The following is a 27,918-nucleotide window of genomic DNA, read 5'->3' as shown; positions in this document are numbered from 1 at the left end:
GTTCAGTCCCAGGGTCCTTAGCTTAGTGATGTGCTTGGATGAGACTATGGTGTTAAATGCTGAGCTGTAGTCAATGAACAGCATTCTAACATAAGTGGGAAAGGGCATTGTGGAGTGCAATAGAGATTGCATCATCTGTGGATCTGTTGGGGAATTGGAGTGAGTCCAGGGTGTCTGGGATGACAGTGTGGATGTGAGCCATGACCAACCTTTCAAAGCACTTCATGGCTACAGATGTGAGTGCTACGGGGCGGTAGTCATTTAGACAGGTTACCTTGGCGTTGTTGGGCACAGGGATTATGGTCTGCTTGAAACATGTTGGTATTACAGACTGGGTCAGGGAGAGGTTTAAAATGTCAGTGAAGATACTTGCCAGCTGGTCAGTGCATGCACTGAGTTTGCGTCCTGGTAATCCGTCTTGCCCTGCGGTCTTGTGAATGTTAACCTGGTTAAAGCTCTTACTCACATTGGCTACAGATCACACAGTCTGGAACAGCTGGGGCTCTCATGCATGGTTCAGTGTTGCTTGCCTTGAAGCAAGCATAGAAGGCATTTAGCTTGTCTGATAGGCTACCCTTTGTAATCTGTGATAGTTTGCAAGCCCTGACACATCTGACGAGCTTCAGATTCGATCTTAGTCCTGTATTAACACTTTGCCTGTTGATGGTTCTTCGGAGGGCGTAGCTGCATTTCTTATAAGCGTCCGGGTTAGTGTCCCGCTCCTTGAAAGCGGCAGCTCTAGCCTCTATCTCAGTGCAGATGTTGCTTTTAATCAATGGCTTCTGATTGGGATATGTACGGTCACTGTGGGAAAATGTTTTTGTCAATGCACTTATTAATGATGCCGGTGATTGATGTGGTAAACATATTCCAGTCTGTGCTAGCACAACAGTCCTGTAGCATAGCATCTGCTTCATCGATCCACTTCCATATTGAGCGTTTCACTGGTATTTCCTGTTTGAGTTTTTGCTTGTAAGCAGGAATCAGGAGAATAAAATCATGGTCAGACTTGCCAAATGGAGGGTGAGGGAAAGCGTTGTATGCGTCTCTGTGTGTGGAGCAAAGGTGATCTAGAGTTTTTTTCACCTCTAATTGCACAGGTGACATGCTGGTAGAAATTAGGTAAGATTAATTTCAGTTTTCCTGCATAAAAATCAGCTTGAGTGCGGTCGTAGTGCCAGCATTGGTGTGTGGTGGTAAATGGACAGCTACTGTCACGCCTGCTCCCGCTCCCCCTCCCTGGCGACCGAGGGCACCAGGCTGCCCATCATTATGCACACTTGTCACCATCGTTACGCACATCGGTGCTTCTTTGGACTCACCTGGACTCCATTACTTTGTTGATAGCCCCTCTTATATCGGTCTGCTCCTCAGTTTGATCCAGCATAATTGTCGTTATGTTTCCCCTGTCCAGACACTGTCCTTGTTTGTTTTATGTCAGTTATTTATTAAATGTTCACTCTCTGTACTTGCTTCTCGTCTCTCAACGTCTGTCCTCACAGAATGCTGACACCAATATTGGAAGCATCAGGGAGTTTTTTGTTGTTGTTTTGGTTGGTGACATCGGGTCCGGGTGCCGCTACAAAAGGAACTGGGGTTGCCTCAGTTGGCTGGTCAGTCTTCCACACCTTATCTGGCTCAAGAGATTTCCTTGCCTCGGGTTGGCTCGGCAGGCTCTCACACCTCACATCATGTCTCAGCCGGCTCGTCGGGCTCCCATGCCTCAGCCGGCTCGTCGGGCTCCCATGCCTCAGCCGGCTCGTCGGGCTCCCATGCCTCAGCCGGCTCGTCGGGCTCCAATGCCTCAGCCGGCTCGTCGGGCTCCAATGCCTCAGCCGGCTCGTCGGGCTCCAATGCCTCAGCCGGCTCGTCGGGCTCCCACGCCTCAGCCGGCTTGTCTGCATCTCAGTCTCACTGTCCCCAGGCTGACCACTCACAAACTCTGCTGCTGTTCTTTGCCCAGAGACAGCAGACACCCCATTCCACTTTCTGGTGTCTTTAGAGAGCCAATGGAAGCCTTAGAAAATGTCACGTTACAGCACAGATGCTGTATTTTTGATAGAGAAGCAACAGAAGGACAACAAATTGTCAGACAGGGCACTTCCTGTATGGAATCTTCTCAGGTTTTGGCCTGCCATATGAGTTCTGTTATACTCACAGACACCATTCAAACAGTTTTAGAAACTTTAAAGTGTTTTCTATCCAAATCTACTAATTATATGCATATTCTAGTTTCTGGGCAGGAGTAGTAACCAGATTAAATCGGGTACGTTTTTTTTATCCGGCCGTGAAAATACTGCCCCCTATCCCAAATAAGTTAATGTTCGCTATTTCTACTTTATGGAATTGTTGCAAATTGACCAACGTAATGGTAGTGTTTCCAGATTTATATGTAATGTGACCTATAATTAATTACAATATGAGTGAAATAGTTTTCCTTCCAAAAATGTTTAATGAAGAATGTTTAAAAGCTGTTTTTAGGTGTTGGAAGGGTATGGGCGTACCCCAACAACAGAAGGGTGTGGGTGTATGCTGGTCATTAAAATATTAATGGGAGTGGAGTGCTGTAAAAACTGTAATATCTTATGTTTCACTGAGTCGTGGCTGAACGACGACATGGATAACATACAGCTGGCTGGGTTTTCCGTGCATCGGCAAGATAGAACAGCTGCCTCCGGTAAGACAGGGGCTGGCAGTCTGTCTATTTGTCAATAACAGCTGGTGCACGAAATATAACATTAAGGAAGTCTCAAGGTTTTTCTCGCCTGAGGTAGAGTATCTCATGATAAGCAGTAGACCACAGTATTTACCAAAAGAGGTTCATCTATATTTTTCACAGCTGTCTATTTACCATCACAAACTGATGCTGGCACAAAGACCGTACTCAACGAGCTGTATAAGGCCATAAGCAAACAAGAAAATGCTCATCCAGAGGCGGCGCTCCTAGTAGCCGGGGAATTTAATGTAGGGAATCTTAAATCTGTTTTACCTCATTTCTACCAGCATGTTAGATGTGCAACCACAGGAAAAAAACTCTAGACCACCTTTACTCCACACACAGAGACAAGTACAAAGCTCTCCCTCGCCCTCCATTTGGCAAATCTGACCATAACTCTATCCTCCTGATTCCTGCTTACAAGCAAAAACTAAAGCAGGAAATACCAGTGACTCGCTCAATACGGAGGGGTCAGATGATGCAGATGCAAAGCTACAGGACTGTTTTGCTAGCACAGACTATAATATGTTCCGGGATTCTTCCGATGGCATTGAGGAGTACACCACATCAGTCACTGGCTTCATCAATAAGTGCATCGATGACGTCGTCCCCACAGTGACCGTATGTACATACCCCAACCAGAAGCCACGGATTACAGGCAACATCTGCACTGAGCTAAAGGGTAGAGCTGGCGCTTTCAAGGAGAGGGCTCTAACCCGGACGCTTATAGGAAATCACACTATGCCCTCCGACAAACCATCAAACAGGCAAAGCATCAATACAGGACTAAGATTGAATCCTACTACACCGGCTCCGACGCTCGTCGGATATGGCAGGCAAACTATTACGGACTACAAAGGGAAGCACAGCCGCGAGCTGCCCAGTGACACAAGCCTACCAGACAGGCATAAAGACATCTATGCACGCTTTGAGGAAAAAGCAACACTGAAGCATACATGAGAGCACCAACTGTTCCGGATGACTATGTGATCACACTCTGCGTAGCCGATGTGAGTAAGACCTTTAAACAGGTCAACATTTACAAGGCTGCAGGGCCAGACGGATAACCAGGACATGCACTCTGAGCATGCGCTGACCAACTGGCAAGTGTCTTCACTGACATTTTCAACCTGTCCCTAACCGAGTCTGTAATACCTACATGTTTCAAACAGACCACCATAGTCCCTGTGTCCAAGAACACCAAGGTAACCTGCCCAAATGACTATCGACCCGTAGCACTCACGTCTGTAGCCATGAAGTGCTTTGAAAGGCTGGTCATTATCCCAGAAGCCCTAGACCCACTGCAATTTGCATACCGCACCAACAGATCCACAGATGAAACAATTTCTATTGCACTTAACACTGCCCTTTCCCACATGGAAAAAAGGAATACCAATATGAGAATGCTATTCATTGACTACAGCTCAGCGTTCAACAGAGTGCCCTCAAAGCTCATCACTGTGCTAAGGACCATGGAACTAAACACCTTCCTTTGCAACTGGATCCTGGACTTCCTGATGGGCCGCTCCCAGGTGGTAAGGTTAGGTAACAACACATCTGCCACGCTGATCATCAACACGGGGCCCCTAAGGTGTGCATGCTCAGTCCCCTCCTGTACTCCCTGTTCACCCATGACTGCACGGCGAAGCACGACTCCAACACACCATCATTAAGTTTGCCGACGACACAACATCGGTAGGCCTGATCACCGTCAACAATGAGACCGCCTATAGGGAGGAGGTCAGAGACCTGGCAGTGATAACAACCTCTCCCTCAACGTGATCAAGACAAAGGAGATGATCGTGGACTACAGGAAAAGGAGGGCCGAGCACACCCCCATTCTCATCGACAGGGATGTAGTGGAGCAGGTTGAGAGCTTCAAGTTCCTTGGTGTACACAACACCAACGAGTTTCTTTGGTCCAAACACACCATGACAGTTGTGAGGAGGGTACGACAATGCCTATTCTCCCTCAGGAGACTGAAAAGATTTGGCATGGATCCTCAGATCCTCAAAGTTCTACAGCTGCACCATCAAGAGCATCCTTACTGGTTGCATCACCACCTGGTATGGCAACTGCTTGGCCTCCGACCACAAGGCACTACAGAGGGTAGTGCGTATGGCCAATGCATCACTGGGGCCAAGCTTCCTGCCATCCAGGATCTCTATACCAGGCGTTGTCAGAGGAAGGCCCTAAAAATTGCCAAAGACTCCAGCCACCCTAGTCATAGACTGTTCTCTCTGCTACCGCAAGCGGTACCGGAGCGGCAAGTCTAGGTCCAAAAGGCTTCTTAACAGCTTCTACCCCTGAACAGCTAATCAAATGGCTACTCGGACGATTTGCATTGTCGGCCCCCCATTGTTCCGCTTCTTTTACTTTCTGTTTATTATCTATGCATGGTCACTTTACCTCTACCTAGATGTACATATTACCTCAATTACCTTGACTAACCTGTGCCCCCGCACATTGACTCTGTACCGGTACCACCTGTATATAGCCTCGTTACTGTTATTTTATTTTTTCTTTCTTTATTTTAGTAAATACTTTCTTAACACTTATTTTTCATAAAACTGAATTGTTGGTTAAGGGATTGCAAGTAAGCATTTCTACAGCTGTTGTATTTGGCGCATGTGATAAATAAAATGTTATTTGATTGGCCAACTCATCCTTCTCAGGAGGATGATATCATCTTGTATGAGGAAATGGAAAGCATTTTTGAAACGGTCTGTTTGTGATACAAGTTTGAGGTGGAGTTTTTTCTCCAATTCTTGCTTTGGCCACAAATACAAGTATAGGATGAGTCAACAAAATGTGGGTATAAGTTAACAGAATCTGAACTTTTAATAGGGAGATTTTCACTGGACAATTACTTTAATCCTTGAATTTGAAGAGGTGAATTGTTTTTTCCTTTTGACCATGCTCAGGTTGGGGGTCTGTCAAACAAGCTGTGTTCGGGAGTGCCAATTATCTTGTGGTGTTGGGTAATGCAATGTTGCTAAATATCATCGGGGAGAGAAATATGTATCCTGGGTTTTTAATGCTTTAGGCATGGTTTTACAATATTATTTAAATGTGTATAGGCTAATTACAGTATGTAATGTCAAATGCATTACCTGAAAATGGTCATGATGATTTGGAGCCTATGTTCATGTAGGCCCTTTTTATTAAACATGTTGATTAATGATTGGTATCCTATTTAATACCTGTTGTTCATCTACTAGACAGGCAGACAGGGTAAAGGTCAGTATGCAACCTTTATTTAACTAGGCAAGTCAGTTAAGAACAAATTGTTATTTACAATGACGGCATACCCCGGCCGAACCTGGACGACACTGGGCTAATTGTGCAAGGCCCCTATGGGACTCCCAATCACAGCCGGATGTGATACAGCCTGGATTCAAACCAGGGACTGTAGTGATGCCTCTTGCACTGAGATGCAGTGCCTTAGACCGCTGCGCCACTCGGGAGCCCCACGCAGGCATGATTGAGGTCTGGTTTAGGCTATTTGACAGCGCAACGGTAGTGTATATTTTTGACGGCTTTGTTATTTACTCCCTGTTAATAGACTAAACACCCTCATCCTGAGTTTTACACCATACCAACTTGTCGGCCGCCTCCTTTCTGAAACCTCCACAGCCAGAGCGCCACTTCACACCATTGTAAAAATCATGATGGATTGATTTACGTGATCTAACTTGATATTTCCAATAGTTCAGGAGTCATGCTCGATATTTGCAATCTGAACATTTGTTGTGCCGCATACAATTTCCTAAATAATAGTTGTACAATGACTTGTGGCTGTCTGAGACATATCAGTTATTTTCAGTCATTAAGGTGTGGACATTATTGTTAACAGGCAGGCTAGCAGATAGGATCAAAGGATATTCTAACAGCACAACAAGCTGACTCAATAGTCATTGATGATGCTTAGAGTGGCTGTGCATATGAATAGCATCAGCAAAGAACAAGAGTTCTTTGAAAACCATCAGGTTTGTATGGATCAGATTTTACATGTTATGTACGTGTTTTATAGAACATTTTGCACTGGATATCTGATCTAACCAGACTTCCCAAGACAGTTTTTCTGGACCCTTCCTATGACACCAGATGAGGTACATGTTGCAAGGTCTACTGGTTTGACTGAAGTCATTGAAAGTCACCCCGCTTACTTTCCTGTCTTTCTGAAGGGTACGGCCAGTGAGGCGACTCTGGTGGCTCTCCTAGCTGCCCGCTCCAGGGCTGTCAGAATGATCCTGGCCAGTGACCCACAGCGTCCAGAGACTGGCATTACCTCCAAACTGGTGGCCTACTCCTCCGACCAGGTCAGGTTTCTACTCTTACTATTATTAATCCTACTCCTACCCTGAACAGGTCAGGCCACAAAATTGATGAGCACTTTAGAGCACTTGAACCCAATCAGTCCCACCGTAATGCAGGTGCGTTTTGGACGTCTAATGTATCTATTGGTTATTAACCAGTAGATAAAGAGGGAATAATTCACAAAATAATAAACAAATGTTTGGTTTTTATCTTTATAATTTGGGATATTAGTTCCTCTTCATCTATTGTTTAAAATATGATATACAGTGCATTAGGAAAGTATTCAGACCCCCTCACTTTTTCCACATTTTGTTACATAAGGCCTTGTTCTAAAATTGATTAAATAAACATTTTCCCTCATCAATCTACACATAATAACCCATAATGACAAAGCGAAAACAGGTTTTTAGAAACTTTTGCAAATGTGTATATTTAAAAAACATATAGCTTATTTACATAAGTATTCAGATCCTTTGCTATGAGACTTTAAATTGAGAGGTTGAGAGGTTTCTACAGCTTGATTGGAGTTCACCTGTGGTAAATTAAATTGATTGGACATGATTTAGAAAGGCACACACCTGTCTATATAAGGTCCAACAGTTGACAGTGCATGTCAGAGCAATTGTCTGTAGAGCTCCAAGACAGGATTGTGTCAAGGCACAGATCTGGGAAGGGTACCAAAAAATGTCTGCAGCATCGAAACTCCCCAAGAACACTGTGGCCTCGATCATTCTTAAATGTAAGAAGTTTGGAACCACCAAGACTCTTCCTAGAGCTGGCCACCCGGCCAAACTGAGCAATCAGGGGAGAAGGACCTTGGTCAGGGAGGTGACCAAGAACCCGATGGTCTCTCTGACAGAGCTCTAGAGTTCCTCTGTGGAGATGGGAGAACCTTCCAGAAGGACAACCATCTCTGCAGCACTCCACCAATCAGGCCTTTATGGTAGAGTGGCCAGACGGAAGCCACTCCTCAGGAAAAGGCACAAGACAGCCCGCTTGGAGTTTGCCAAAAGGCACCTAAGGACTCTCAGACTATGAGAAACAAGATTCTCTGGTCTGATGAAACCAAGATTGAACACTTTGGCCTGAATGCCAAGCGTCATGTTTGGAGGAAACCAGGCACTGCTCATCACCTGGCCAATACCATCCCTACAGTGAAGCATGGTGGTGGCAGCATCATGCTGTGGGAATGTTTTTCAATGGCAGGGATTGGGAGACTAGTCTGGATTGAGGGAAAGATGAACAGAGCAAAGTACAGAGAGATCCTTGATGAAAACCTGCTCCAAAGCGCTCAGGACCTGAGACTGGGGCGAAGGTTCACCTTCCAACAGGACAACAACCCTAAGCATACAGCCAAGACAACGGAGGAGTGGCTTCGTGACAAGTTTCTGAATGTCCTTGAGTGGCCCAGCCAGAGCCCGGAAGATGACGTCTTCTTCAGTGACCTGACCATAGCACTTATGTATAGCCTAGTGGCCCGTTGAGACTCAACAATTTCAAATAATAATGATAATATGTTTCAAGGTAAATGGCAAATTCTAGTACAAAATAATACTAATGATAAGATAAATAATGTCTCATTAATCAAAGCTTCATTAATTGTAGCACTACAAATATCATATACTGTACATGCTCAAATGCACATTATTATTAGTATTTTCCAATTACCGTGAAATATATTATCATCATATTTGTTTTATATTGTTGTGTTTATTATTATTATTCATTTTTTGTATATATATTTTTACCCCCTTTTTCTCCCCAATTTTTTATCTTGTCTCATCGCTGCAACTCCCCAATGAGCTCGCGAGAGGCGAGGGTGGAGTCATGCGTCCTCTGAAACATGACCCGCCTAACCACGCTCCTTAACACCCGCCAGCTTAACCTGGAAGCCAGCCACACCAATGTGTCAGAAGAAACACCGTTCAACTGGTGACCGGGGTCAGCCCGCAGGCACCTGGCCTGCCACAAGGAGTCACTAAAGCGCGATGAGCCAAGTAAAGCCCCACCGGTGCCTTAGACTGCTGCCCCACTCAGGAGACCCCTATATTGTTTTGTTTCAATGGGCCACTAGGCTATAAATAGGATGTAAGTGCAATGGTCAGGTCACTCTGAGGGAGACATCACCATTTTTGCATCCTGTACAATGGATTAAAGTGAGCTAAAATAAATACATCTCTGCTTTTTTTGTAGCTTTCTCCAACTCCTTTCTGCCTTGAATTAGTCATTTTGGAAGTTTTCCTTGGTAAGCCTTTCTTGTGATATGGGTCTGTTTGTCAGGCAGCACAGTCATGCTATCTCTGCTCTGTTGACCTGAGCAGGATGGGATTAGATTATGGCTCTGCCCCTAGGACAACACTGGCCTTTATGGGGAAGAGGAAAATAGCCGTGACGTTACACAGTGCAACTGGTTCTTTAACGTCTTACTTGATGGACAGACTGCAAACATTATTTCATCTTTGGCCAAATGTACAGTACTATATGCTGAGATAGAATGATAACTTAGAATGCTGTAAAATAACCTATTATCATGATCTGGCTTAAGTCTGGTTGCCGTGACGATGTTGGCTGTCTTTAAGTCACCAAAATCATTATCTCTCTTTGGGCTGTGATGTTGTTGGCTATCTTGGGAGCTCTACTCTCTTTGGTCTGACGTTGTTACATTTTTTTTAAGTGATCTACATGTATATCACCTACTCTTTTGGGGTTGTGACATAGTTGGCTATCTTGAAGTCACCTGTGTTAACTCTACTCTACTCTCTTTGAACAGGCTCATTGCTCGGTGGAACGAGCAGGTATGATTGCCGGAGTGAGGATGAAGAAGATTCCGACGGAGCAGTCAGACAAGTATGCTGTCCAGGGAGAGACCCTCCGGAGAATGATACAGGAAGACAAGGCTGCAGGACTTATCCCCTTCTACGTAAGAACAGAACACATTCATCCCCTTCTACAGTACAGTGGCTTGCGAAAGTATTCACCCCCTTGGCATTTTTCCTATTTTGTTGCCTTATAAGGATCGGTGTTCCGTCAACGGGACAGTTGTAAATCATGCAGCGTGTTATGTTAAGATCGCAGATTTTAGAGAAACAACAAATGCCGGTACATATAAGTGTCTTATATCAGCTGAAAGCTGAAATTCTTGTTAATATAACTGCACTGTCCAATTTACAGTAGCTATTACTGCGAAAAAAATGCCATGCTATTTTTTGAGGAGAGTTCCTAACAAAAAAACACTTTTTTCATCGTGACAGGTTTGATAAATTCACCTCTGAAGGTGAAATGTGTGCTTACATTCAAATCAAATCAAATTGTATTTGTCACATACACATGGTTAGCAGATGTTAATACGAGTGTAGTGAAATGCTTGTGCTTCTAGTTCCGACCATGGGGTAATATCTAACAAGTAATCTAACAATTTCACAACTACCTTAAACACACAAGTGTGAAGGAATGAATAAGAATATGTACATAAAAATATATGGATGAGTGATGGCCGAACGGCATAGGCAAGATGCAGTAGATGGTATAGAGTACAGTATATACATACATTCTGAAATCTTGTTCTGATTTATCATCCAAAGGGTCCCAGAGATAACATGAGGTGTCGTTTTGTTAGAGAAAATCCTTTTTCATATCCTAAAAAGGTCCATATAGCATGCACGATTGATTTTGTATTTCCACTCCTTCAATTTGCAAAGAGAGGAATCTGTGAAAATCTCACCCTTAACGTTGTTTCAACAAGTCAAATCACATTCGTATCTATTCCTCAGAGATCCTAGAAGGTAACAAGACTTCACTATTTAATTAGGGGTGTAGTATATCTTATAGGACACCATATTTGGTCAGAGAGCGACGCCTTCATGGCACGCCGATAACACGGGCGGCCATCACTTGAATGACTTTGTCAAATAAGCACCAATCGGGGTCAAACAAAGCTAGCTAGATAGCCAATGAGCTGGGCTTTACGGGAATATCTGGAAACCATGTATATCCAATTCACCGTTTGCAGCAATTACAGCTGCAAGTCTCTTGGGATATGTCTCTATAAGCTTGGCACATCTAGCCACTTGGATTTTTGCCCATTCTTCAAGACAAAACTGCTCCAGCTCCTTCAAACTGGATGCGTTCCGCTGGTGTACAGCAATATTTAAGTCATACCACAGATTCTAAACTGGATTGAGGTCTGGGCCATTCCAAGCCATTTAAATGTTTCCCCCTAAACCACTCGAGTGTTGCTTTAGCAGTATGCTTAGGGTCATTGTCCTGCTAGAAGGTGAACCTCTGTCCCAGTCTCAAATCTCTGGAAGACTGAAATAGGTTTCCCTCAAGAATTGTTTCCCTTAAGAATTTCCCTGTATTTAGCGCCATCCATCATTCCTTCAATTCTGACCAGTTTCCCAGTCCCTGCCGATGAAAAACATCCCCACAGCATGATGCTGCCACCACCATGCTTCACTGTGGGGATGGTGTTCTCAGGGTGATGAGAGGAGTTGGGTTTGCGCCAGACACAGCGTTTTCCTTGATGGCCAAAAAGCTCAATTGTAGTTTCATCTGACCAGACTACCGTCTTCCAGATGTTTGCTTATTTTTTTCTTTAAGCAATGCCTTTTTTTGGCCACTCTTCCATAAAGCCCAGCTCTGTGGAGTGTACAGCTTAAAGTGGTCCTATGGACAGATACTCCGTTCTCCGCTGTGGAGCTTTGAGGCTCCTTCATTGTTATCTTTGGTCTCTTTATTGCCTCTTTGATTAATGCCCTCCTTGCCTGGTCTGTGAGTTTTGGCCCTCTCTTGGCAGGTTTGTTGTGGTGCCATATTCTATCCATTTTTTAATAATGGATTTAATGGTGATCTGTGGGATGTTCAAAGTTTCTGATATTTTTTTGTAACCCAACCCTGATCTGTACTTCTCCACAACTTTGTCCCTGACCTGTTTGGAGAGCTTCTTGGTCTTCATAGTGCCACTTGCTTGGTGGTGCCACTTCCTGGGGCCTTTCAGAACAAGTGTATATATGCTGAGATCACGTGACAGATCATGTGACACTTAGATTGCACACAGGTGGACTTTATTTAACTAATTATGTGACTTCTGAAGGTAATTGGTTGCACCAGATCTTATTTTATTTTTTGGAATTTTTGGAAACAAGTAATTTTTCATTTCACTTCACCAATTTGGACTATTATGTGTATGTTCATTACATGAAATCCAAATAAAAATCTATTTAAATTACAGGTTGTAATGCTACAAAATAGGAAAAATGCCAAGGGGGTGAATACTTTTGCAAGGCACTGTATGTAAGAACAGAACACACTCATCCCCTTCTACGTAACAACAGAACACACGTCCATATACATGGACAAGCTTTGAGGCGGCAGATTGCCACTTAGAATGGAAACATTCATTTTCACCCTTATTATAAAGAATATGCCACAATCAACTGTCCAGACAATAGTCAATCAGAAATAACCAATAGTCCAATACAGTCCACAAACACACTCTTATGAATATAATGTAAAGTACTGTATATTTCCAGAAAGAACATGCGTAGTGAAACAACAGTCTAGCCCTAGAACCCACACATAGACTCACAGTGACAACAGTTGAACGATGAATTACATCTTTCTCCCATCTTCCTCTCCCGGTCCACTGCTGTTTGTGTGTACCATGCCCTGAGGCCTAAATGGCATGAAATTTTAATTTTAATCGCCTCCACTGCCAAATCAAATGAAACTGGATCTTGTTAACCCATGATAAATGCCAGGAGATCAGTATCTGTAAATGATTACTATACTGGGCTAGTTTGTCTCCCAACGGACAAAGATGTCCTAATCACAGTCTTTATCTGAATGGACAAATCACTTTCTATGGCTGTCTTTAGAGGAGGAAATGACATGTATGATTACCATATCGTTCAAGTATTATGGCATTATATTTTCAGTTATGCTAGAGCCCTTTGTTAGACCATCATAATACAGTACACCTCACTCATTGTTGTCATGAAGATGTTACTTTATGAGTCATTGATTTTTGTTCTTTCATTTAGTTCTGTGCTACTCTTGGGACCACTCCCTCATGTGCATTTGATCACATTACTGAACTTGGGCCCATATGTAAGTATGATTCTCAAAAGCATGATTAACATACTCCTAAAGGCTGTCTATTAGCACCGACACATGGTTATAGACTGATAAAGACGTAGGAATCTACTGTACAGTCATGTCTCAGGACCAGCTCTGTATGTTTCTGTACTACTGGTTCTACACATTTGTATTTTTGTCTCAGGTAATGCAGAGAAAATCTGGATGCACATTGATGCTGCATATGCTGGGAGTTCCTTTATCTGTCCTGAATTCAGACCCCTGTTGAATGGCATTGAGGTTAGAAACCAGCCACAAATACACACACACACACACACACACACACACACACACACACACTTCCAGCTTCCAGTTAAATTGTCAGTGAACATACTTGTATTTACACCCATTATAATTTGTATTTGATAATAACTTAATTTGACTGTCAAGAGGGAAGCGTGCTAGAATGAGTAATATGCCCAAAAATCGGTAGGAAATGAGAAAAGCATCCGTTGGCCTTTTGAACAGCGTGCGTCTCTCCAGCCGAGCGAAGCCGAGTGGAGAGCCACACTGAGAGCACAGATAAGGCTAAAGTCATTTCCTCAGGCATCATCAGACCTTTAGATAAAACCCTGCTGCTCTCCTCGTCCAAGAAATATCACTGTTTATTAGCGACACAAGTTCAAACAATGTTGGAGAGAGGGGGTGGGGGGGGGGGGCAAGGAAAGGATGTAGTAGAGGAGGCGGACACACACACACACACACACACACACACACCTGAATGACAGGCAGTCAGGCACACCGGCTCCCTCTGCAGCTGAGGCTGGTTGCTAGGATATGAGTGATAGGCAGTCTCCTGCATCTGTCAGCATGGTAACAACTGGGCACAAGCCCCTCTGATTGATATTGTCTCCTATTGCTGCCTGCTTTTATTGCGTCTGTGAAGGCAGATGGTGAAGGATATTAGAAAAGCAACGATAGAGAGCAAATAGATGAGACTGGAGATTTCTATCTTTGAGGAACCAAGGTGGTGACAATAGAGTTATTGTGCAAGATGCTCTATTTAGCATTTCAAATAAAGGTTGCCTGGGTGTTAGATATGCTGCGTGCGCCATATAATTGGAGCCATCCTAGTGAAATATTATTATCTGTTGTGGTGGTAGGCCAGCTGCAGTCAGTGCAAACCTAGTGATGGCAGCAAGGGGCTTTGACAAGTCAAATATATTATAAGACTACTGTTTTCCTACAATTAAATGGGAAAAATTGCTTGTGTATTAAGAGGGTGACCTACACATTTGGGTTGAAATCAGCTGATTTGAATGGCTGACTCTTTTATCCCTTTCAGTTTGCAGACTCTTTCAATTTCAACCCACACAAATGGCTGTTAGTCAACTTTGACTGCTCTACAATGTGGTAAGTTATCAAGTGATTGACAGTCAGCCTTTGTAGAAACATTGTTTTATTATTGAACAGGTTGTTTTATCTGACCAGGGGGACAGTCTGTAAAATTCCCTGCTGGTCATTTAAATAAAAACGTAGTTTCCTTAAGTAAAATCTTTATTTGTATAATATATATTTTTTACATTTTGTAGGACCCTTTAGTTTATTTTCTGTTCAATGGGGAGAGGGGAGCGGCTTCAACATGGTTTTTAATATTGATTCAAATCTAAACTGCCTTGTGAGCTCAGCACGACACTGTGCAACTGTATACGCGTCTATAACCTAAAATCTAAGGTTGTACTTTTCTCCCCATCCTTAGTTACACTGTTGCTTAATTGACTACACTACTCTACAATGGGCCGTCATAACAAAGTCACCTCCAGAAGTACTATCTAGACACCTAAAGCATTCTTTAAACAGAGTGGGTGGGAATAGGCATCCCATCTGCCCTCTCTCTCATCACCCCACAAACAACATTTCTTGTTGATAGAACGCTCAATGCCCTCTTCCATCCCCGGTGAGTTGCCATGACAAAATCAGTTAACAAAGGAAATGAATTATGCAAGGAGAGACTTATGTAGTCTGCTCAGAAATAGCTGTCTGCTTCTTTTTTTATGACGCTATAGTGTATTTTAATAACTGGAACAAAGTTAAAATTACTTGTAGCATCTCAGTTTATGAATGGTAGTATGGTATTATTGGTTTATAACAGTTTGTAACAATGGCAGGTGAATGTGTTACTGAGAGACCCTGGTCTCACTTATAATCTTACTTCCTTATTTCATGCTCAACTGATTGTGAAAACAGAATTCTTTCAACTCATTCTCAGAGAAAAATCTAGAGCGCAGTGTCACCCCCTGTAGGGTGTCCCCTTAGACCATTGTCACTTTACAATACAATACAACTTTATTGTTCAATATAAGTTAACAAAAAGAGAATATACGTCAATAAAATAGAGATTATAATTTACTTCAATACTGTGTGTCTTTTGTAAGACTTAATGTAGCACTGAACAGCATCTGTATGTGGGGGAGCTGTTCTCTGTGCTTTTCTTTAAAAAGCCTTGCCCTTTAGCCTACCCTTCTGTTTTCTGTGCTCTTCTTTAAAAAGCCTTGCCCTTTAGCCTACCCTTCTGTTCTCTGTGCTCTTCTTTAAAAAGCCTTGCCCTTTAGCCTACCCTTCTGTTTTCTGTGCTCTTCTTTAAAAAGCCTTGCCCTTTAGCCTACCCTTCTGTTCTCTGTGCTCTTCTTTAAAAAGCCTTGCCCTTTAGCCTACCCTTCTGTTTTCTGTGCTCTTCTTTAAAAAGCCTTGCCCTTTAGCCTACCCTTCTGTTCTCTGTGCTCTTCTTTAAAAAGCCTTGCCCTTTAGCCTACCCTTCTGTTCTCTGTGCTCTTCTTTAAAAAGCCTTGCCCTTTAGCCTACCCTTCTGTTCTCTGTGCTCTTCTTTAAAAAGCCTTGCCCTTTAGCCTACCCTTCTGTTTTCTGTGCTCTTCTTTAAAAAGCCTTGCCCTTTAGCCTACCCTTCTGTTCTCTGTGCTCTTCTTTAAAAAGCCTTGCCCTTTAGCCTACCCTTCTGTTTTCTGTGCTCTTCTTTAAAAAGCCTTGCCCTTTAGCCTACCCTTCTGTTTTCTGTGCTCTTCTTTAAAAAGCCTTGCCCTTTAGCCTACCCTTCTGTTTTCTGTGCTCTTCTTTAAAAAGCCTTGCCCTTTAGCCTACCCTTCTGTTCTCTGTGCTCTTCTTTAAAAAGCCTTGCCCTTTAGCCTACCCTTCTGTTTTCTGTGCTCTTCTTTAAAAAGCCTTGCCCTTTAGCCTACCCTTCTGTTTTCTGTGCTCTTCTTTAAAAAGCCTTGCCCTTTATCCTACCCTTCTGTTTTCTGTGCTCTTCTTTAAAAAGCCTTGCCCTTTAGCCTACCCTTCTGTTTTCTGTGCTCTTCTTTAAAAAGCCTTGCCCTTTAGCCTACCCTTCTGTTTTCTGTGCTCTTCTTTAAAAAGCCTTGCCCTTTAGCCTACCCTTCTGTTTTCTGTGCTCTTCTTTAAAAAGCCTTGTCCTTTAGCCTACCCTTCTGTTTTCTGTGGGAGCTCTCAGAGGGTAACAGTGTTTCAGTGTCTGTCCATAGGGTGAGGAAAAGATCTGATCTCATTGGGGCCTTCAAGATGGATCCTCTATACCTGAAACATGATCATCAAGAGTCAGGTAGATATTTTGACATCACTTTTTCGTGTTATTCCCAATCTATTAGGTTTAAATGTGGTAAATCTAGCAATCGTCTCATCAGCCTATTTACAGTATAGTGGTTTAATTTGATCAAGTGCAGATGATGCCTGGAGTCCCTGTAATGTAATGTGATGTGAATGGTGTTAGTGTGAGAGCCCAGTACATCACATCAAGGGTCTGTCGGCTTACTCACCTCACAATCCTGCTGGCTTTAGGCTTGCTAATAAACCCAAGGTGGATAAACTAATACTCACCACCATAGCCCCATGTTTTATATGGCTCGGGTGTGTGTGTGTGCGTATGCTCGAGTGTGCGTGTGCAAACGTGTGTGTGTGTGTGTGTGTGTGTTCATGTACTGTAGTTGCACCGTATGTTTGTGTGTTCTTGTGTTAGAGAGCTAATACAATAAGGTGTGGCAAATGCTCTCCTAATAACACGCCTTACACAATATGTCACTTTAAAACAATCCAATTAAATTACCGATGTCCCTCATGTCCTCCCAACAAAACATTTGCACTGTAATAGTCCACTAATGGTCCTGTTGCATCGCTGCCTGCCAGTGTTAGCCAGTGACAGAGTGTCACCCTTCTTAGATGCAGATGTAGGCTGTGTCCCAATTGGAACCCTATTCCTTAAATAGTGCACTACTTTGACCAGGACCCATAGGACTCGGGTAAAAAGTAGTGCACTATGTAGGGAATAGGATGCCATTTGGGACGCAGAAACACAGCACAAGAGTCTGCCTCTGGCAGGCTGCAGCTGTGCCTGAAGCCTCCTCCTCCTTAATTGGACTGACAGAAAGACAAAAGACTGGCCAACCTCTCCTCACAGAGGGAGGCTGCTCACAGTAAGGCCACTGCTCCCCCAGTTCCAGCTCAATGAAATTACAGGTTATTACCACTGCAACAGGGCTTTTCTACTGTATGTGGAGGCAATGAGAGAGCGAGAGACATCTGTTTTCCATGCCAATAAAGCCCTTGAATTTAATTATATATAGAGAGCGAGAGAGACTCATATTTATGTGAATTTTTTTCCCTTTTGTACTTTAACTATTTGCACATCGTTATGAGTGTAATGTTTACTGTTAATTTTTATTGTTTATTTTACTTTTGTTTATTATCTACTTCACTTGCTTTGGCAATGTTAACATGATTCCCATGCCAATAAAGCCCTGAGAGAGAGAGAGAGAGAGAGAGGTGTAGAATTAATGGTGCTGTAATGATTTGGTATAAAGGTCAGCGATGGTTACAACATTCCATAATATGCTAATAATTATGGTATAGATACACACTACAAGTGATGGACTACAGTGAATTAAAATGTTGGTTGTGAATTGCTAATAAAATAATTACTCATCTGTTTATTTACAGGGCTGGTCACAGATTACAGGGTAAACTGAATGCTTACCTATTATCATTATATTCTGTCGTTGTGTAAGAGTGACGCTGGATGTCATATCAGATGAATTCATTCTGTTTGCTCCACTAACCCTAACCCACTTATCCCCCTCTGCCTCACCCTATCTCCCCCTCTACCTCACACTACCTCACAGCACTGGCAGATTCCACTGGGCCGAAGATTCCGCTCTCTCAAGATGTGGTTTGTGTTCCGGATGTATGGGCTCAAAGGCCTTCAGGACTACATCCGTAAGGTAACAGCAAAGCACAGAAACAGCTTTGGTTCCCTTCCCTTCCTCTGTCTGTCAATCAAATCAGCCTGGTCTGTGTCTATCTAGCTCTATCAGTAAATGAAGCAACAGCAGCAGCAACACAAGGCCTCCAGCCATACACTGAGGCATAATGCATTCATCTACTGTCTATATTAGATAGAACAATTCCAGTAAAGCATGTTTGTAATCAATCATATGTAGGCTACAGTTGTCTTTTTACAAAACAGTGCTATTCAACAAGTTGACCAGTGACTACTGTAGGTCAGATTACATAGGAAAAGCCCCATACAGAGACATTTCTATCATCTTGGTACAGCAGCATACAGTTTGTGAATAGACATACAAACAGTAAGTTAATTATAGTGGACACACACGGACCATTAAACCTCATAGCGGTGGTGACCTACTGGCTGGGAATGAGGAAGTGGAGTGGTCAGCTAATAATCACAGTTAGGACCAGAGTTTTGGCCTCATTAATGAGTGAGTTGGCATTGGAGTTATTACTAATAGTCCTGTCCTGGCTGTTCTCACTCAGCCTTTGGTTACAAATACTGTACACCATGATGTACTACTGTGTAGTTGTGATTACATGCAATGATACACGTTTCGGTTCTCATTAAGCATTCAATGCCACACACAGATTAGTGAATGAATTACATGTTTGATCCTGTGGTGAATAAGAGTTTGAACAGGGTTGAGCTGGAATAGGACATGGTATTTAGCTTGGAGGTTTACCTCCAAGGAAGGTTGGACAGTATGACGACTATTTCATGGTTATTTTCTTCAGATTTCTGGACGTCTTTGTACAAACATAAAAGTACATACTGACCTAGCCCAAAGGCCGGCAGATGGCGATTTTGAGTTGTTTCATTTTATCATCCAAAGGGAATCTATGCAACCGGCTATACATTCGTATCCCCTGTGGACTGGTTCGTACATAAAACATTCTCCATTCAGGCTGCAAAGTCATCGATTTGCTTCTTAACTTGATTTAATGGTGAGAAGGCATAAAAAAACAGGGGAAATATGCATACTTACTTTATGAAACAACATTTTCCACCACCATGCTAGAGTGGCTAATTGCAATTCCCGGATGTTGTGTATCGCGTTCAGCCAATCAGGTTGCAGCATACTGTTGTTTACCATTGGTCTGAACACTGTACGCAATGTCAGGAAGTAGCATTAGCCACCATTTTGTCGCCACTAAATCAAGTTAAAAAGGAAATCGAAATCCTTTTCAGCCTGAATGGAGATTGTTTTATGTACTAACCGGTCCACGGGGATACAAATGTATAGCAGGCTGCATACTGTAGATCCTCTTTGGACAGTAAGCTGAAATTACTCAATATCGCCATCTGCCAGCCTTTGGGCTAACACTGACCTTTTTATGACTAGATTCACTGTCAAAGAGCTTGTGCTTTTAATTTCTGTACTAAAACTGAGATATATCTGGTTCCATAGGCATACTAAACAACAATGCATTTTCTGTTCGATTCAGAAGTTGTATGGATAGGGCTATGTACTTTAATGTTCATCTAGTATTTTCATCACATTAACCCTTTGGTTGAGAATGGAGCCCTTCTCAAGGGTAAATGAACATTAAAGACAATGTAGCTACAATTTATGGTTTCAGCATTTGCTGAAGGTATATTACAACAGCCAGCTAGCTAGCTGCTGTAAGGACACCACCCTCTAGGAAAATGTATTAATTCAAATTAAGTTACTAGGCTGCCACCTAGTGTCCATAAGAAGAAGTTCACCTTAACTAATTTCCATCTGCAGCACCTCAGACTTCAGTGGAAGGCTGTCTGAGTATGAATGAATGACTGTCTCTCTGCCTTCACAGCATGTGGAGTTGGCCAAAGAGTTTGAGAGCCTGGTTCGCGCTGACCAGCGCTTTGAGATCAGCGCAGACGTCGTCTTGGGGCTGGTCTGCTTTAGACTAAAGGTAAGACAATTCAGCCAACTGTGAATGTTAGTTCAGCACATGATCATCGAACGTTCAACAGACCATCGTAAACTATCTTTGGACTGGAGTAGACTAAAATTATTTATCGTTAGGTCTATGGTATATAGTTTTAGTTGACGTTTTTGCACCTATGCTTATTATGCATTGTTCAGATTGCCGGCATACATTTCTTTAAGTGTTTAAAAAGTATTTGACTATTGTTACATCCTAAATGGCACACTATTCCCTATATAGTGCACTGCTTTTTACCAGAGCCCAATGGGATGTATAGGTAATAGGGTGCACTATATAGGGAATAGGGTGCTATTTGGGACGCAAACTATCTTACCTTTCCTCCTAAAAGGGCTCCAACGAGGTGAACGAGACCTTGCTGAAGAGGATCAACAATGGCAGGAAGATCCACCTGGTGCCGTGCCAGCTGTCTGGTCAGTTTGTGCTGCGCTTCGCCGTCTGCGCCCGCACCACCGAGTCACGTCACATCCGTGAGGCCTGGCGACTCATCACCCAGCTGGCCGAAGAGGTCATGCAGGAGCTGCCCCACTGACCATCCACATTGACTAGACAGGCTGGGTTGGACCAGGAGCTGTATCAAGCAGTATTTCAGAGTAAGAGTGCAGGTCTAGGATCAGGTCCCCCCCTGTCCATTCATTAAAATATAAAAGGCAAAATTGATCCTAGAAACGTATCTTAGATCAGCACTCCTACTCTGAGACGCTTGATGAATAAGGGCACTAACCCCACCTGACCATGGCCGGTATTCAAAAAGTGTCTCAGAGTAGGAGTGTCCATGTTATCTTATTCCTTGTGAAGTAAAAGGCTAAACTGATCCTAGTTCAGCACTCCTACTCTGAGATGCTATATGAATACAGGCCTGGATCTCACTCAGTGGAGGCTGCTGAGGGGAGGACGGCTCATAATAATGGCTGAAAGGGAGCAACTGGAATGGCATCAAACCATGTGTTTGATACCATTCCACCGATTCCGCTCCAGTCATTACCACGAGCCCATCCTCCCTAATTGAGGTGGCACCAACCTCCTGTGATCTTACTGTGTATACATCATCAGCATAGTGTAACTGCAGCCCTTTCTCTTTGCTGTGTCATCCCATGTGTGTATTTATATGTGTGGTTGTATGTGAATCAGTGAATTTGTGTGGGTGAGTGAATAAATTAAAGGTGCGTATGTGGATGAAGCAAATCATATCCAGATGTTAAGGTTTTGCCTGATAGGTTACTGTAGTGTAGGGTTTTCTGACAACACTCAAGCATGTGTTCTATGTAAAACCAGACTGACTTAGTTCTGCTCTGACTCCACACCAGTGTGCTAAATGAGAGAGGCCAGGCTAGAGACGGGCATCCCCCCCCCCCTCACCCTCACCCTCACCCTCACCCTCACCTACCCTGCCCTGTCCCTTCTCAACCAACTGTTCATCCAAATCACTTTAGAGAAAGGCCAGCATGCTAAAAATACAGGCAAGGACTTAGTATGTGGGGCTTTATCCTGCCTGAGGTTTATCCAGGCTGATCAGTCAGCTGTGTTTACCTGCTCTAGTAGCGTGATTAGTAGAGATATTCAGTACAACATTATTTATCCCCTTAGGAGCATATTGATTAAAACATTGGGATAGTATAGGTCCCTAAAACAAGATTGCACATTATACATGTTCACAATTCAGAACATTTAAGAGTCAGAAAACATTATATGGTTTGGCACAATTATACAGTAAGTAGAGATATAAACAGTTAGTGTCCCACAAGGTTTGCGCTGTTCACTGTTTTCATGAAGCCAAAAAAATAAGTACAAAAATTAGCAGCATGTTGAGATTATGCCAAAGAGAGAAACAGGTATCTTATACCAGACAAACATTTAACTTATACCAGAAAAACAGGTATCTTATACCAGAGACAGTTATCTTATACCAGACAAACATTTATCTTATACCAGAAAAACAGGTATCTTATACCAGAGACACAGTTATCTTATACCAGAGACACAGTTATCTTATACCAGAGACACAGTTATCTTATACCAGAGACACAGTTATCTTATACCAGAGACACAGTTATCTTATACCAGAGACACAGTTATCTTATACCAGAGACACAGTTATCTTATACCAGAGACACAGGTATCTTATACCAGAGACACAGTTATCTTATACCAGAGACACAGTTATCTTATACCAGAGACACAGTTATCTTATACCAGAGACACAGTTATCTTTATACCAGACAAACATTTATCTTATACCAGACAAACATTTATCTTATACCAGACAAACATTTATCTTATACCAGAGACACAGGTATCTTATACCAGAGACACAGGTATCTTATACCAGAGACACAGGTATCTTATACCAGAGACACAGTTATCTTATACCAGAGACACGGGTATCTTATACCAGAGACACGGTTATCTTATACCAGAGACACGGGTATCTTATACCAGAGACACGGGTATCTTATACCAGAGACACGGGTATCTTATACCAGAGACACAGTTATCTTATACCAGAGACACGGGTATCTTATACCAGAGACACGGGTATCTTATACCAGAGACACAGTTATCTTATACCAGAGACACAGGTATCTTATACCAGAGAAATGGGTAGCTTATACCAGAGTTGTGGCCATTCCCATTTCAATTCAGTCAATTCTGAAAGTAAACTAAAATTCTAATTCTAAAATGTACTCATAGAGAAGCATTGAGCAAAAACATTTAATTCCATAATCGACTGAATTGAAAAGGAAGTGACCCCAACCCTGTTTCATAAGCAGCTTTGTCCTGAACATCATAATAACCCATGAGACACATGAGGAGACAAATAGGAGCTCTTATGGGAGCAACAGTTAAAACACTTACAGTAGGCCTTCGCCCTGCATGAATAAAATATACAGACAACAGTTAGTGTCTCAGTTGATTTGAAGAGACACAAAAACAATACGTACCTAGCTTCACTTAATGCCCTCAGCAGTAGCAGTGAGCCAAGGAGGAATTGACTTGAGAGGGGTCTCTCCTTAAGAAGGTAATATGAATGTGTTTCAAATGTGTACTTTACTGTATGCACATCATATGATGTTTCTTTTGGGCTGTTGGATAAACAAACCAGTTGAATTGGATTAGACCTTTAAGCTGTGAATCCCAGCATGTCATGGAGTCACTCGAAATAAATTAACTAAGTCATCTTAAGAGATAAAATATCCCTGTCCCTGGTTTGATTCACAAGTCAAGTGTGCCTTTTGAATGAGGGATGGAGGGGTGTGTGTGTGTGTAGAATATGTGTAGTGGTCTCTATTTGTCTCTTTTGTATCTGTGTTTACTTGATATAACCAGCAGTGGGCTGACTGCTTCAGTCTCACACTGGGGGGAAATTGTATTGTTAACTTGATCATCTTTTACCTGGCGATAAGGTGGTAGTGCAATCCTATGTTTTTTGAAGGAGGAAAACCTTAAGCGTAGCTGTATTCTTTTATATGCTTTGAGTGGCATTGTGGCTTCCTGCTACTTATCTGCCTTGTGGCATCATTGTACGGTCCTCTTTACACAACAAAATAAATGGGTTTGCAATGTGTGTTTGAGTATGTCATACTTTCACATTGGATTGGAAAGGTCCATTGGTACCCACAACTGATTATGTATGATTAGCCTATTTAAAACTCAATCAGCACTATCAAAATCACACCATTTCAAATACAATATTTGAGTTTTGGTGCGACGCCCTTACAAACCACTAGATGGCAGCATTGTCCCAGTCCAGCGAGGGTTGGAGCAGTGAAACCATAGACAGAACAATGAGACCGGTATTTCACCGGATGGATAAATGTGAAGCATCTGCTTGGCGTTTCCACTCACTACGGAATATAATAGTGAGAGGAAACCCACTGGCCGGCCGTGGGAGAAGATGGAATGAGATGGATTTTGGGCGACATTCTGCACATTTTCTCATCGATTAATAATTTGATTTCAATACAGTTTTCTGTTCCCAAAACTAGGATATGTTATGAACAGAGTGCCCTAAGTTGTTTAGAAGGAATGCAAAGGTTGAATTGAGTTATTGCACAAGCGCACTTCACAGAGGAGGCGAGCCCTAATGAAAATATGCATATGAGAATGCGAGAACGCGCCAATAGGATCTCACTAGCTCGTGCTTGGCTCTGCCTACCTCCTTACTTCTTCAGCCCACTATGACTAATTTGTTCCCATTGAAAACGACAGGCGGTGGTCTATCTTGGTTTAGTTATAAAAATCTTTGGTAAAACCTTTAGCTAAAAAGCCTAACATACCCAGTCTGCATCCGTATTGGCACCATATTCCCTATATAGTATTGCACTAAATAGGGACTGGGGTGTAATTTGGGACGTACACCCAGGTTCCAAACAGGTCCACCAGGGGAGCCCAACAACCAGATCTGGTATGTATTGAAAAGCAGCTCTGGGATCTGTCACAAACAAGTGCCAGTACCTTATTCAGTGTGTTGGAGTACTGGAGTTGTTGAGGTGGGTTTATGCATAAAAAGTGACTGGTAGTAGGAATATAGAAATACTTATGGTAGTATACTAATGATAATATATACAGTGCCTTCGGAGAGTATTCAGACCCCTTGAAGTTACAGCCTTATTCTAAAATTGATGAAATAAACAATTTTCCTCAGCAATCTACACACAATACCCCAAAATGACAAAGAGAAAACAGGTTTTTGAAAATGTTGCAAATTTATACAAAATAAATAAAACAGAAACACCTTATTTACACAAGTATTCACACCCTTTCCTATGAGACTCGAAATTGAGCTCAGTTGCATCCTGTTTCCATTGATCATCCTTGAGATGTTTCTACAACTTGATTGGAGTCCACCTGTGGTACATTTAATTGATTGGACATGACTTGGAAAGACACACACCTTTCTATATAAGGTCACACAGTTGACACTGCATGTCAGAGCAAAGACCAAGCCATGAGGTCGACGGAATTGTCCGTAGAGCTCTGAGACAGCATTGTGTTGAGGCACAGATCTGGGGAAGGGTACCAAAACATTTCTGCAGCATTGAATGTCCCCAAGAACACTGTGGCCTCCATCATTCTTAAATGGAAGAAGTTTGGAATCACCAAGACTCTTCCTAGAGCTGGCCACCCGGCCAAACTGAGCAATCAGGGGAGAAGGACCTTGGTCAGGGAGGTGACCAAGAACCCGATGGTCTCTCTGACAGAGCTCTAGAGTTCCTCTGTGGAGATGGGAGAACCTTCCAGAAGGACAATCATCTCTGCAGCACTCCACCAATCAGACTTGTGTGGTAGATTGGCCAGACGGAAGCCACTCCTCAGTAAAAGGCACATGACAACCCGCTTGGAGTTTGCCAAAAGGCACCTAAAGACTCTCAGACCATGAGAAACAAGATTCTCTGGTCTGACGAAACCAAGGTTGAACTCTTTGGCCTGAATGCCAGGCATCACGTCTGGAGGAAACCTGGCATCATCCCTACGGTGAAGCATGGTGGTGGCAGCATCATGCTGTGGAGGTGTTTTTCAGTGGCAGTGACTGGGAGGCTAGTCAGGATCGAGGCAAAGATGAACGGAGCAAAGTACAGAGAGATCCTTGATGAAAACCAGTTCCAGAGCGCTCAGGACCTCAGACTGAGGCGAAGGTCCACCTTCAACAGGACAACGACCCTAAGCACACAGCCAAGACAACGGAGGAGTGGCTTCGGGACAAGTCTCTGAATGTCCTTGAGTGTCCTAGCCAGAGCCCGGACTTGAACTCGATCGAACATCTCTGGAGAGACCTGAAAATAGCTTTGCAGCAATGCTCCCCATCCAACCTGACAGAGCTTGAGAGGATCTGCAGAGAAGAATGGGATAAACTCCTCAAATGCGGGTGTGCCAAGCTTGTAGCATCATACCCAAGAAGACTCAATGCTGTAAATGCTGCCAAAGGTGCTTCAACAAATTAAAAGGTCTGAATACTCATGTAAATGTGATAATTCAGTTTTTTATTTTTGAATACATTTGAAAAAAATGTCTAAAGCTGTTTTGCATTGTCATTATGGGGTATTGTGTGTAGATTGAGGGGGGAAATTATTTAATCGATTTTAAAATAAAGCTGTAACCTAACAAAATGTGGAAAAAGTCAAGGGGTCTGAATACTTCTGAAGGCACTGTACATGTAAACAGAAGTAATGCTGACTAGTAGCAGGATAAATAGATACATGGTAATGGCAATCAATCATCAAAGAACGGCAGTGTAATGCTGGTAAATAATCGAATCAATAATCATTTCAGAAACAGCGTAGGTGTAAGGAGGTGTAAGTGTGTGTCAGTTATGTGTGAGGGTATATGTGTGTGCGCGTGTGAGTAGGAGTGACAGTGAAGGTGTGTGTTTGAGTGTGTAGAGACCTGTGGATGGGCATAGAGTCAGTGTGGATAGTCTGTGTGAGAGGGAGAGCAGTAATTGTTAGCCATTTAACAGTCTTATAGCCTGGGGATAGAAGCTGTTTAGGAGCCTGTTGGTCTGAGCCTTGATGCACCGTTACCGCCTGCATGGAGAACTGCATGGAGAACAGTCTATGTCTCGGTTGTCTGGAGTCTTTTGCAATTTTTCGGGCCTTTCTCAGACACCGCCTGGCATGTACTGTAAGTCCTGGATGGCTGGGAGCTCGCCCACACTGATGCTCTGGGCCGTCCGCACCACCCTCTGCCTTTCGGTCGAGGGCGGTGCAGTTGCCATACCAGACGGTGATACAACCAGTCAGGATGCTCTTTAATGTATTCCATGATCAGCTCCTTGGTCTTAATGACATTGAGAAAGAGTTTATTGTCCTGGCACCACACTGCCAGGTCTATGACCTCCGCCCTTAGTGAAACAGAAAGCCCATGTTGTACGCAGGAAGTTAAACTGCAAGTGATAGATGCAGATGTAAGTTACACACAGACTTCCTGCATCCACAAAGTTGTATTAAAAACTGTTCCCAATCCCAAATGTCCCTGTAATCCAGCGTGGCCATTTCCCTATTAGACATTGTTAATTGGGAGTAGACTCGATAGATAATGTGTTTCGACACTGTCACAGACCCGAATGGGAAATCATTGCAAGTCATAAGAAGCAAATCTAATTTACAGTCATAGCTATATCCGAGAACTAGCGTATCCTGTTTCAGAGCTTGCGTGTAATGCTTGTGTTGAACTGTGCTTTGATTGCTGTAGTACCACAATGAAATGAGATTAGCACAAAGTGCCCCAGTAATTTAATGCTAATGAAGGTTGGTATTTCACAACTTTACATGCAAAGCCTATTACCTATTGTATTATGTAACATCCTTTAAGGAGAAGCTGCTTCAGTAATATAGTAGAAGTAAGGCTGAAATATATCATGCATTATGATGCTGTTATAACAAGAATAATGAACTTGTATAAATAAGTATCTTAACATTTAATGAAACATTAAACCTGTTAGCATCAAACAGGCTTCTCCCCCAGGTTTTTAAATGCATCATCTACACATGGGGGACATTAGC

At 42.8% G+C, this 27,918-nt stretch overlaps 1 protein-coding gene across 3 annotated transcripts in view; it reads left to right on the top strand.

The window, feature by feature from the left end:
- The window catches only part of LOC106605416 (aromatic-L-amino-acid decarboxylase), a 31,940-nt gene extending 7,959 nt beyond the window's left edge, over positions 1 to 23,981 (top strand). For all 3 annotated transcript variants that reach the window (XM_014201049.2, XM_045718534.1, XM_014201050.2), the window contains exons 5-14: positions 6,904 to 7,038; positions 9,807 to 9,956; positions 13,078 to 13,144; positions 13,317 to 13,411; positions 14,457 to 14,524; positions 16,669 to 16,745; positions 18,137 to 18,156; positions 18,319 to 18,417; positions 20,282 to 20,383; positions 20,748 to 23,981. In XM_014201049.2, the coding sequence (XP_014056524.1) occupies positions 6,904 to 7,038; positions 9,807 to 9,956; positions 13,078 to 13,144; positions 13,317 to 13,411; positions 14,457 to 14,524; positions 16,669 to 16,745; positions 18,137 to 18,156; positions 18,319 to 18,417; positions 20,282 to 20,383; positions 20,748 to 20,948 (1,014 nt within the window). In that variant the 3' untranslated portion in view covers positions 20,949 to 23,981. The remainder of the gene's footprint in view (positions 1 to 6,903; positions 7,039 to 9,806; positions 9,957 to 13,077; positions 13,145 to 13,316; positions 13,412 to 14,456; positions 14,525 to 16,668; positions 16,746 to 18,136; positions 18,157 to 18,318; positions 18,418 to 20,281; positions 20,384 to 20,747) is intronic.
- The last annotated feature ends 3,937 nt before the right edge of the window (positions 23,982 to 27,918 follow it).

This window comes from Salmo salar, chromosome ssa05 (genome assembly GCF_905237065.1).
Source record: "Salmo salar chromosome ssa05, Ssal_v3.1, whole genome shotgun sequence".
In the NCBI taxonomy this organism is placed as follows: Eukaryota; Metazoa; Chordata; class Actinopteri; order Salmoniformes; family Salmonidae; genus Salmo; species Salmo salar.
The sequence above is the reverse complement of the archived record's forward strand: the minus strand, read 5'-3'. Positions and strand labels throughout refer to the sequence as shown.